The sequence below is a fragment of the Cephus cinctus genome, unplaced genomic scaffold, assembly GCF_000341935.2.
Source record: "Cephus cinctus unplaced genomic scaffold, Ccin1 Ccin1_scaffold0407, whole genome shotgun sequence".
NCBI lineage: Eukaryota > Metazoa > Arthropoda > Insecta > Hymenoptera > Cephidae > Cephus > Cephus cinctus.
Genome location: NW_014333091.1, coordinates 989,245 through 1,001,740, shown reverse-complemented (window position 1 = coordinate 1,001,740; position 12,496 = coordinate 989,245). Strand labels below are relative to the sequence as shown.

General features: G+C 40.8%; 1 protein-coding gene across 2 annotated transcripts in view; it reads right to left on the bottom strand.

The window, feature by feature from the left end:
* Positions 1-12,307, bottom strand: part of LOC107267508 — a 51,128-nt gene extending 38,821 nt beyond the window's left edge. For both annotated transcript variants that reach the window (XM_015739321.2, XM_025084871.1), the window contains exon 1: positions 12,019-12,307. In XM_015739321.2, coding sequence (XP_015594807.1) covers positions 12,019-12,079 — 61 coding nt within the window. In that variant the 5' untranslated portion in view covers positions 12,080-12,307. The remainder of the gene's footprint in view (positions 1-12,018) is intronic.
* Positions 12,308-12,496: the final 189 nt, after the last annotated feature.

The following is a 12,496-nucleotide window of genomic DNA, read 5'->3' as shown; positions in this document are numbered from 1 at the left end:
CCCCCCGAAAAGAGAAACCCGTGAAAACTCGTTCCGGGCGTTTCACCCGAACTCTTGGATGTGTTTTACTTGGAATGTAACTTATATAACACGTCCACCTTTTATATCCACGCTACTACCTTAACGTGGGTGGAACTTTTCCGCGACCTCGTGTTTCTGAATGCGAGCACGTAGAGTGGGCTGAGAGTTAGGTTGGAGAGGTAGCCGCGTATCGTCCTTACACGTATGTACGTACAAGTACGTACGCTGCACGTTTGTCTAGTGGCGCGTACTCCAGCATCTCCTTTGCTGCACTATGTTACAGTTTACAACCTACTTTTCCAAATAGCTGGCTTACCACTTACGTTGCAATGCGGAAATTCCTACTGAGGCCTGGTACAACCAGAGGGATATATGTAGTCAATTCTTAAAGCTGAGAAATGTACCTATACCTATAAGCAACCGAAGACAGGTCCCTTATCCAGGGGACTCCCGGACGTTGAGAGCCACAAGAATGTGGCCCCTCGGATCCAAACTGATCGGACAGTACAATGTGGCATTCTTATCTGCCCTTTTGAATCCACTCGGTATACCTTGGTCGTACCCTGTGTGTTTATCAGTCTGTGACGAACTCAATGATCATTAGTACTTAATCGACCACAAAATACCTAGTAGATAAGCCATGATCACAGCTGGTACTTGGTCAGTAATGTTTCAGTGTTCCGTAATCCTTCAGACAGTTTGCGAATAACGTGGACGGTTCTACAGGGTGTTTCAAATGAACGGCGTGCTAGTCGACTAGTATTCTTTCCCGTTAAAGAAAATGACTGGAAATTTATATCGGTCAAACGTTGTGTAAATGAATGATAAATAACAGGGATGATAACAATCATTACCTACGGCTCATTGAACACGGATGCAATCAAAATCAGGATAATGACGTAGGCATACGTCGTCGTCTTTTCCATACGTACATCAGCGTAAATAACGAAGATAAATAAGTAGAGCAACCCCCGCGTAGTCAGCCGAGTACGTAACTAGCTCATGCTAATATCGTCTAGTGAAATACAGAACTTGCGGTTGTAACAGGATCCATTTCTGAAGGGGGAGTGGGGGGGGGGGGCGAGAGGCGATTTACAATTGTGCCAAATAACCAGTTTGGTTAGGGTACTAATATTAACCGAAACATTAAATAATCCTCTCATGTAATAAGCGGGTCTAATGTATTTACACGAATCAAACAACTGGGATAAATATACGTCTGAAACGCAAAGGGTAGATTTAACAGAGGAAAATCACGATAAATCCTGATCATTTGGAACAATGCGAATCAAGAGTTCCAGCTCGAATATTATACTCGCTGTGATATAAGTTCACCCAGTTGTAACGTTTGAAATTCAATGACCTTACCAAGGTAAAAGTTAGACCCTGCGTCGCCGTGGTGAAAATCCAGCGCAAAATTTCCCAGAATCCTCTATACGGTTCCAAAGGATCCTTCGTATCAGAGGCTCCTTTTGTGTAAGCGGAAAACCCGATAAACGTCTCTGTCGAGGTAAACGGACAGTAGCAGTGCGTGGCTCGAGGCCGAGTACATTGTCAGCTATGGAAACGCGCCTTTTGTCTTTCGTTAGACAGATTCAATCTTCCGGGCCAATGGTCAACGACGTTGAAGAGAATCGAATATCAGAAGACGAGACAAGAGGAATTGAAACAGATGTTGGTAGTCAGTACGGATTAAGGTGTATTAATCGAGTGGTCTTTTAATCGTGACTATCCCTTTTATCGTGGACATTGCTAAGGCTTAGGTTTATCTTATATCCTTTGCCGTTGCTAAGGAACGATAAGAGTTTGCCAGTTTCCTAATTATCGCTGACCACGATAAAGGGATGTTTCTGGCATTCGGAAATGTTTCGGCATCCGACCAACGGCGAAATTGATTCTTTGCTGAGTCTTGCGGCTGCAGATTGCTGCGAGAAGATAACCGGGAACATTTTCAGGATAGCCAAGGTTATCAAGGGGATGAAATTTCATCGTAGAATCTCCGTGTCTAGTCAGCTGTGTTGGATGTGTATTACTATATCGTTCGGGAGGGTGGCTTCCGTGGAACACTCGAGGCTATTGCTAATTTTCTACTGGAAACTTTTACGACTAGGATATTTCACTGCGCAAAAATACCGCTTAAGGGTATTAACTTGATAAGGGTTGGAGTGGTGAAAGACAAATAAAAACAAAACTTTCGGAAAATAATTTGCTTCTCATTAGGGTCTCCTCGCTCTTTGCCTCTCGACGTCCATACAGCAGTCATTTTAAGACGGGACTCGAGACTCTAAATAATCACAGCGAGGACACCAACGACGACGGACTTTGTCGTTGCTTTGAAAATTACAGGGAAGTGAAGGAAAAATTAAGAATACGGCTAACGGGACGTAAGGAGAAGTAAGGAAGACCGGGACAATGGTTCGGAGGGGATGGATGTAGGGAAAAGATGAATCGAAGATAGAAAGTCCATGAATATTTGGGAAATCTACATTATCGGAGACGATGAATATAAAGTTTATGTGAAATTCTATGCGAAATCGTGATTTTTGTCAAATAATACATTTTAGCAACTTTTTCATCTCTAATACCGAATTACGTCGTTCGCAGTACTTGGAAATCTTTGTATGGTCTTGTTCTTTGTGGAAATACTTTTCCAGTAGGGAAAAATTGTGATGAGTGAATTTAACTTTTTTTTCTTGCTTCAATTTTTTTTCTGTTTCGTTTTTTTTTTCCATGCCCAATCTCGGCGACTCATCAAAACAAAAACCGAGCTTTTCATTGTTTCATGGAAATAAACTGTTCGACTTTTGATTGTTATTTTCAATCGAAATCGATGACAGTAATATTGGTAAAAGGGAACAGAGAATGGGCATTGCTAGGTATGACAAAAGGATAATAAAAATAAACGGCTTCTATGTACACTGTCAGAGCGAACAAGCATTCCTGAGGTATCGTCCCAGTCTGTTTCCATATTTCCAATACGCACAATATTGCAAACTTTTAATTATCCGTTCTACGAATAAAATTGTTATACGTAATTTATAAATTCGTTCCATTTCTAACTTAATTTTTGCACGAAGATAAGTAACCTCGGAATAAATAAAAGCTAGAACCTACAGATCAAGCCTATACGTCAAACACAAAGAACAGATGTGCGAATCACCTCAAATATTCCATATGTATCCGTATTATATAATCAACAATAAATACCAGCGTAATAATAAATACCCATAATTCACAGTATTATTGTAAAAAATGTTTATCGTCAGACGTGGCACTTGTCAAAAAACAAGAGAATACCTTTGGCTAGAATATAAAAGAGGAACTAGTTGAAATAGCCGTTTTCTATATTGACGATATTTCATGAAATAGCACTAAATAGAAATAGTCACGAAAAAATATCACTGATGACTTCTGAAATTGGCTGAGCACTCTCTTCGATATCCCCAAGCGGAAATTCCATTCCCGTAAAGATATGGCAGTGCGGTCAGTATGGCGTAGTGTCGATTTATTCCGTAGGGAGATCGTGGTGGCGCGGCGGCAGATTCCGTGGATTGGCGTCGGGCTCGGTGGATAGAAATAAAATAGGTTATACGGCAATTCTCCAACAGGGGTAGAAAACATAACGTAGGTTACCGAATAAAAGTAGAAGTATATCACAAGGAATAGTGCTGCTTCAGCAATAGTGTCGTAAACCGCTGCGCGAATACCGGCGACCCGTGATATTTTCTCCGGCGTGCGGTATCGTAACAATCGCATTTCCATGCGCAAGCGCGACCGAGCCCCCGTGTGTGTATAAAGGAAAGAAGGAAAAAAAGCAGAAAAAAACACGTACGCACTGAATGAAGAAGCCAATTGCTATGCGTGAACAAAAACTTTTCACTGTTGCGTCGTGCAGCTTACACAAAACATAAACACAGTTGGACATGTTGATTTTTTTCGTAGTTACTGCGCTAGTTAGTATACGACGCATCCGATAGATGGCGATGTTTATTATCCCCTTGCCATGGCAACGTACTGATTTCCTGTTACATGTCTATCCTATAAGCACAAAGGAATACTGGTACCTCCATCAGCATACATATAGTATGGACTGCGCGATCCTACTTCAAATCCTTTGAAAAAACGTTCGTTCAAATAAACAAAGAGGACACGAGGTGGCGGCCAATCGCTCTCCTTCCCTAATGCTCCTATTGGCTACGTTCTCTACACTTTCGTACTACGGCTGCCGATTAGAAAGGCACAGGGCTTTGGCCGCCACCAGTCGCTATCTTTTTCTATCAGCCGTCCAATATTTCATGTGTCTATTCGTAGTCCATACTATATACATCGATGGGTACCTACCTCTAACAACTGGATAGCACTATGGCGACGATAATCGTAAGTCCAAAACGTATTGGCATAATCGAACATCTAACGATAAGCTGCGATTAAGTGCATAATGGGAAAGCAGTTGGTAGTCTCGGCCATCAATACGTTCACGCCGGAGGCACGATAGACGTTTTCCTATAGTATCCAGGTAATGACGTCACTTCAAACCAGTTCGTTAAGCATGACTGCATGACAAGCGGGAAACACTCCTGACAGACTATCGCCCATTAACCATCTGGTGCAAATCGAATTGGTCCAATCTTCACATCGTTCGCCAATCTCAATTCCGATTAGGCACTTTGCTCAGACAGCTACATCTTATATTCCGTAGCTTCTCCGTTCTATACTCAATTTCGGTAGTCTAATCGATTCGCTTGCAACGTCTTGGAAAATGTGCTACCAAGACGAAGTTTGCGAAACCAATAATTTCTCTTGTCTACGAATCCATATGTATCGTCCTAGATGGATTTTCAAACATATATTGTTGTATACGACATTATATGTATTATACACAAGGAAACGCCAGAACAGTGGAAAAGATAACGACAGACAAGACGATCGATCCTACCAGTCAAAGTTCTATCTACACAATCTTTATAAATTTTCACGAGAAACATGTTTACCTCCATAGGCGATAGTAGTTATTGTAAAGAAAATATTAATGATCCCAACTGTATTTACGTTACAGAATGAAAAGGATGCTCAGACGAGTTATTTATTTCGATAAACGTGCCATGCAGTCTGTCTCATCCAAATTTAATTTTCTGTATATGAGAACGGATCTGAAAAATATGTGTAATGATAATTGTCTTTTCTCCCACTGTTATTGAATATATGTGAGGTTAAAGTCGACGAGAACGAAAAGAAATGGCAACAAAAAAAGCAGAGAATTGAATTTTGATTGTTTTTTTTTTTTCTTCCATTAACCGTATCTATCTATCTGTGTCTGACAGTGCTTACGTGCGCGTATATAGATGTGTATCTGTTTGCACGTTTTTTTTTACCATTGCCCAAATGGCGCACTAGCCGCGTGGCTTCGGTACTGTGTTCCGTGTTAAAGTGTTTTCGTGCATTTCCAGGTCGAACGAGCCACGTCAGCCGGAGTCATTTTTCAGTGGCAAATGGCCCAAAACGTATTTTTCGCAATTCTCTCACTTCCGTATATGTATACCGGGATATTTTAGTATACTCGAAATACGATAACATAAATTTCCCGTGATTAAATATATTTATAAAATGTTATAACGTCACGGCAGAACTTCCCGAGAGATGCAAGCATTATTGAAAATAGAGCCTACGAAATTCATTGTAACATTCTTGAAACATACTTAAAAGCCGCTCCTACCCTCGGGCAAAAGTTCCAAGAGAAGAATTAAATTCTTAGTTAATTAAACTCTACAAGCTTAAATCATTACGAGCTATAAATTTGAGTCGTGTCTTATCAATAGGAATAACGGTATTACCTCAGTTTCTAAATTCATCTAACAGTCACATATTACACAAGGCTAAATGCAGCATACAAACACAGCTTGGCATTTCAATCAGCGAAATTCTCTTAACCAATATCTAACTTGGCCCCGAGTAGGATCCAGCTAACACTAATTTACCATCTTATTAAGTTGCACCAACGAACCTTGGGGTTCCTTAGACAGTTAGTTGGCCTTAAGTTTCACGCCGAAAGAGAGAGAGAGAGAGAGAGAAGAGGTTCTACAAGATTCAAAGAGAGAGACGGAGTGACTAAAAGAGATTTGCCAAGTTCTCCTTGGCTAGTAGGTAATGGTAGCCACTCCACTTTCCACTAGACACCGTGGTTACTTTTGTCCCTGCCGACTTCCAGCGGGCGACGCGCTGCGAGGACGACGCGCGCCGGAAACTTGAGCGTAATTAAAATTCATTGCACTTTGCTCACGCACGGTATACCAAGCCGAGTTCGTAGCTTCGCCATTAAATCGTCCTTACGAGACATTTCGATGGCTCCGACTTTGTCCGCTATTTCTTTTTCCCAGCTAGAGTAGCCGGACTTTTTTGCTTCGCTGGTGAAAGGTAAAGGACAGCTACGAAGAGTCCCGTAGGGATAGCTACGAGTGGTTGAGCCAAAAAAAAAGGGGCGGCAGAAAAAATGGTCAAAAAAATTTTTCAAAGCAAATTCAACAATTTTTAACCGTACACGTAAATAATCCAAAACGTGGTCAGCCTTTGCGAGCGCACCGGGCTTTCGAGCAAACACGAGTTTAGGTTAATTAGTTTGTAGAGACGTAAAGCGTCGCTTTAAGACGACGTCTGGGGAATTTTCAAAGCTTGCGATACCCTCGAAAATGAATGGTCCGTCCCTTGTTCGCAGTCAACGTGTGTTGCTCGTGGTCCGAGCAAACTAACTGGTTGCGTCACCTTTAAGGACTTCTTACACGAGGAAGTGGTGTCCTGGTTTCCCATAGACACTACGAAGTGATTACGAGTATCTGCTAATTAAGTTACGCCCGACGATTATACCCGTGCCGGATCGTTACTTATCGTTAAGGCTAGTTGTTGGCTTCTAAAGGAAGAATGTATTGGCCTCCCATGGACAAAATAAATCTATGGTTACGGTAATGGGAAACCTTTAATATTTACTTAAAGCAGTTTGCTTGACTTACAAATGCTACTGGTCTAGCGTCGTTCGTTAAAATTTCACATTTTTCCTTATCGCGTTCGTCTAAGGTATCTGTTCGGTGACAAACCATGTTTCACTATGTACATATACGTCACTCTATAGCGTTTCCCTGTATATCTCTTTCCTTTTATTTTACGGTTGGAAGATTTTTAAAAAGACATTCTAAGAGTTCAAAGTCCCTACTGAGTTACTCGAAGTCCTCGAGGTCTTCGAGTTTCTTCGCACAAACGCGGACGTGACGTCCGGCGAGAAAGGTTTTCTTCTACTGTCTATCTATAGACTGTATCGTATATACGTATACACACACTGCGCTGGTGCAGTACATTGTACATTGCGTAAACATTCAGAACTCGCATTACGTTTTGCATCGACAGACTGTTTTTTTTTCTTCCATTTACATACCCTAGCCTGGTGGGATTGCAGTATCTGTTGAAAATCCAATAATGCAAATTGCCACAGTGTTATCGTATCGACATTGCAGCACGTGTGTAATGCATTTTTTGGATTTTAGAGGGTATAGTGTATATGTATCTTTTTTTAACTGTATTTTTTATATGTTGATATACAATGTATGGAAATGAAGACTATGATTTTTTTATAATACAGTATTGATTCTTCTAGCCCCAACTGAAATCCAAGACTGATTCGCATTTTGTCAGAGGAACGTGACTGCGTCCCGGAGCATAAATTGTGTGTAATTAACCAGAAGGTCAGGTCGGCTGAATCGACGGTAGTGTCGGCGACGGGGAGCTTCTATACAATATATGGGGGAACAAAGGGCAGCAACGGAAGTTCGCAGTGGAAGTTTCCGAGTGTGAGCTCCTCTCGTATTTCCTTGTGAATGCCGATAATGTCGCGAGGAAAGCAACTCGTGCCAAATTTCCGTTCGTGGTCCAGCGCAGAAACCGGGTGCGAAGATTTGGCAAAACTTTTACGAATTTTATCCGAAACATTTAAAGTACGTGGACCTTAGTCAGAGGTGAATAAAATGAAATTACGTAAACATCGGGAAATATAACGATCAACTGGAAGCTCTTTTCTAACTCGTCTACTAATCTCTGATGAAGCGTGCCTGGTATACTATATATGTATGTGCGTGGGAAATGAAAAGAAAGAAAGAAAAAGGAAAATGATGAAATTTTCGTGGAAAAAGAAAAAAAAAGATCACTAACAACGAATACGTTGTTTCGGTAGTCTTAGTTGGTGAGACGAAGCAGCCCCTGGCATTCTACCCAGGTTCCGACTTTAATTTGCTAGGGATCAGTTCGTTATTGGAATTAGGTATCGAACAAATGAGAGTTGGACGTAATAATTAAACCTGTTTCAGGGAGGATATCTATGCCTGTAGTACCGAGGATTATGTAAGAGTACCTATAGCTCACTTCAGATTGGTATCCATGTACAAATACTTTTTGTCATGGGGAATCCTCTCTTATTCATTTCCTTTTCCTTTTTTTTTTTTTTTTTATATTTTTTTACTCTTATTGTCACGTTCCTTTATTAAACGGATATATCCGCATAAATTATGCTTATGAGACGCTTCGTATTTTCCCGCCAGTTTTTCAAGATTATACTTTCAAATTCCAAAGGTTCTCCAGGCACTTTCTATATACGTGCGAGCAATGGCAGGAGATTCCGCTGAGCGTCAGAGCGTTATGGCTGATCGTGAAGTTTCATTCCAGCTCGTCGGAATTACCTGCAAAGGTAGAAATCTACCTGTTCACGAGGAAACGTAACAAAGCATTCTTTGCGGAATTCGAATTTCCCGCGTTTATTAAAGCCACTGTTCACTTCGTGTTCAGCAGTCTGCCGACCTATAATTTTACGGTCGAACAGAATTTTTCGTAAAAATTCAAATTACGTTTTCCAACCGTACACAGCAAGTATAAGCAACATACTTTTATACGTGCAGGACTAAGAATGCCATGGCGTTTTCATTCGTTTTTGAAAATATTTCATAATCCTCCGTAGGAGAAGCCGACGTTGTACCCTGGAGGCATTGAAGATTCTGCGCCGCTACTTCAAAGGTTCAATCACTATAGCCCTGAAGCATGCAGACGGGATTACGCTTTCCTAGCTCGCAGTAATTTTCGTGAAGAAGAAAAAATTTGAAGAAAAAATGGAAATGAAAAGGATGAATGTAAAATTATGAATAAGAAAGAAAAAAAAAAAAGAAAATCGCAGTATCGAGGTAAACCATAATTATGTCCCTAGGGTCTTGATTCTCTTAACAAGACTCGGGTGGTTAACGAGCCGAAGCGGGGAATCCCCGTTCTTAAGTTCTTATTAAGGAGTCGTAGGGCTTCCCCAAAATCCTTGGATTTCGTTTTCGGTCAGAGATAAAATATCACGTGATCGGAAGGATCGGTATCTGTCACAGGGGGTTGTTTTTCATGAAAAATTAATAATCCGTTATCCGATGGTCTTGCGTGGCACACTTTGAAAATTTGTTTTTCAATTTGTTTTTTCATTTTTTTTTTTTTTTTTTTTTTTTTTTTTTTTTTTTTTTTTTTTTTTTTTTTTTTTTTTTTCCTTTATATTTTTAACGACCTTTCCGTATGCTTTTTGCTGGCGACCTCTACAAATTAAACTCGTGCCTCGTTACACCACCGACGTATCAACGTGTTCCGTTTCACGAGATTCCACCTTTCTTTAAGCCACGGACGAGTTCCTGGTCTTCGTATGTTTTACGTGGTAAAAAAAAAGTTCCGCCATTTTCTGGCTCGGTGAACCGCGGTAAGGTTGGTTCTCATGTCGCGAAGTTCACTGCGGTTTATAGTTACGTAGGGATCGTATACCTTATAGATACTCTTGAGACGCATGTGAAGGAACGATGAGTGGAATCAAGCGAAATCGAGATCGCATCCCTTCTTTAAGTGTAACCGGAAGTTATTTTGTGAAATTACATCCGGGTCCCGCTTTTCGACTTTTATACTCGTTTTTCTTCGGTCACGTCCATACCCCGCACTTTTAGTGTCCTTCTGGGATTTTCTGCTTTCTCGCCAATGCCAAATCCTTTTACCATTCGCGCGATTCTTGCTCGATTCGTTGATTTTCAAAAATTTCTCCCAGCAAACTCGGCACTTCACTTTCTACGATAATGCATCGCATAACGAATTTCCTTGAGAAAATACGCTGACAATATCTTTCCAGTTTTCGTTAGTCGCGAATCGACGCTGTGGGTTCAGCATTTTTCGTATATGATAACGAAATATCTACCGACCAACCACGACGACGTAGACAACAGACAAGGGACTCCTGTTTGCCCGACTACTGGAATTCGATGTACTTTTACTTTTTGTAAATTCCACATGGCCTTTCTTGCGGCTGCGCATTCCAAGGAGACGAAGGTCGGCACTCGGAATGCAGGAAATATCGTGATTTTGAATAGATCACTGCGTGGATGTCTATTTGTTGTACAGGAATTCAATATGGCTGATTTCGCGTCTGATTTAACCTGAGAAATTCCGATTCTCGAAAATTCGACAGTCTGACTAGCGCGTTATGCAATGTAAATAAAAACGATTCGTACGTACCCAAGAAAGGTCGGGTGAAAAATGAGGAATAAGAATTTTCGTCTTTTCCTTACAAACTTTTCTTTTGTGCCAGTGGGGGAACCATGTGTGAAATCCAAAAATCGTAATATAACGCGCTATCGCAAAGCGCAGAGATTGGACTCTATTCACGACTAATCTATAATCAGCTTCCTTTTGTCCGCACGGGAAAACCAGGAAAAACAGACAATACGGATCCTCAAGTTCCCCTTTGGAATTTCTCGGTATCAAAATTTTCTAAAGAACGCACGGGGACCTCTTTGATACAAACGAAAAAAGAATGATAACGTCGAATCGCGAAACGGCACAAACAGAATGGAGTAAATCTGTCTCCTTTCTTTTCTTTCGGTACTAATTGACTTGGTGTCTTTTCACAGATTCTTGTCCTCGCGAAGAGCGACGAGTAGACTTCCTAATGAATTTAAAGAAGTTTCAAAACTCTTGGCTGAGAATGTCCTACGAAGTTGACATTCAATGGAATTGAATCACCAGTCGATACAGCAAGGCCAATTATAGAAAGTCAAACACAGTAAAGTTGAGGCGCGGAGACCAGAAATGCATTAATATGTAATCCAGGTAATACGATTAGAAATAATTTTTGTAAAAAATGTAACTTTATAAAATATTATTTTCTCGACAAATTTCTATAAAGTCACCTAAAAATTTATGATACTGACGTCATAGGCATCTAATATACTTTCAAGGAATGGGAAACCTAATACTATTAAAATTCTTAAAAATACTATTTTGATCCAATAACGAGTACAGTATTGATAACTTATCCAATCCAGACTAAAATAATTTTGACAATATAAATAAAATCATCCGATAGTCAACCAGTAGATCTCGTGTTATATTGTAAAACAAAAATCAAAATTGTATAAAATGAACTGTATCACAAAGTGACAGATAACTTAATGGTTTTTAACCTGTGAAAAAGATAAACTTCGAGTTAATCGAAGGATCTAAATGGCATCACCACATGATAACCACGTGAACAGTCATGAATTCACAATTATTTAAGAAACCCAATTAAAGTTTCACTCGGTCGCACTTAACGTGTATCTCACGTGTACGATATATATCCTCTTCGCAATAACTTCACATCCGTATATACAGCAAGGACACGTCAAACTTGCCAATTGCTCGAAAATCTCAAAAAAGGACACACACTCGTTTCACGCACCAATTATTACCTCCGTTATGAAAAAAGTAACGATTAATCACAATTTCAGAGGGATGAAAAAAAAAACCGAAATCTCCGAATTAACGCGACAGTCTCAAGCGAGTCTCGAGTCGATCCTGACTTCTAAGCACCGTTACCACAGAGTAAAATTCCCATGAGATTTTCCATCGGCAGTGATCACACAATCCAAAGTAACAGGTGAACGGGACGATTTATGAAATTCATCGATTACGACTTACCGCCGACAAGCAAGAGAAGACAAATAATAGCTCGTTGAATTTTCCCGCTTTGATTATCCATCGCACTAAGTGTTAACGAGCGTGACACTCATAAACGTCTTAAGTCATCAAAGGAAGCGCGATCGAAATCACGAGGTATCTCGTTTCGTCAGTCAACCTGATAAACGCGAATGACTTGCCGAACGCGAGTCATTAACTCGACCGTCTAATAAACGTAGACGTGGAAATCGTACGTGGTATTCCCAAACGGGCCAAGGACCGTATACGGATAAAAGCGTTCGCGACAATTTCTGAGTTGCAACTGACGGGGATGCTGTACGAAGAGTTTGCGCCAGTCTCGCGCCCGCGCATACACGCTCCTTACCCCCTTCGTCCACCCTCCTTCTATTCCGCCCCGAATTCACTAGCAGGCAGAGCGAGTGCCCCAGTCCTTCGGTCCCTTGGTTCCTCCTTCCCACCCTTACCCACCCGTACTCAC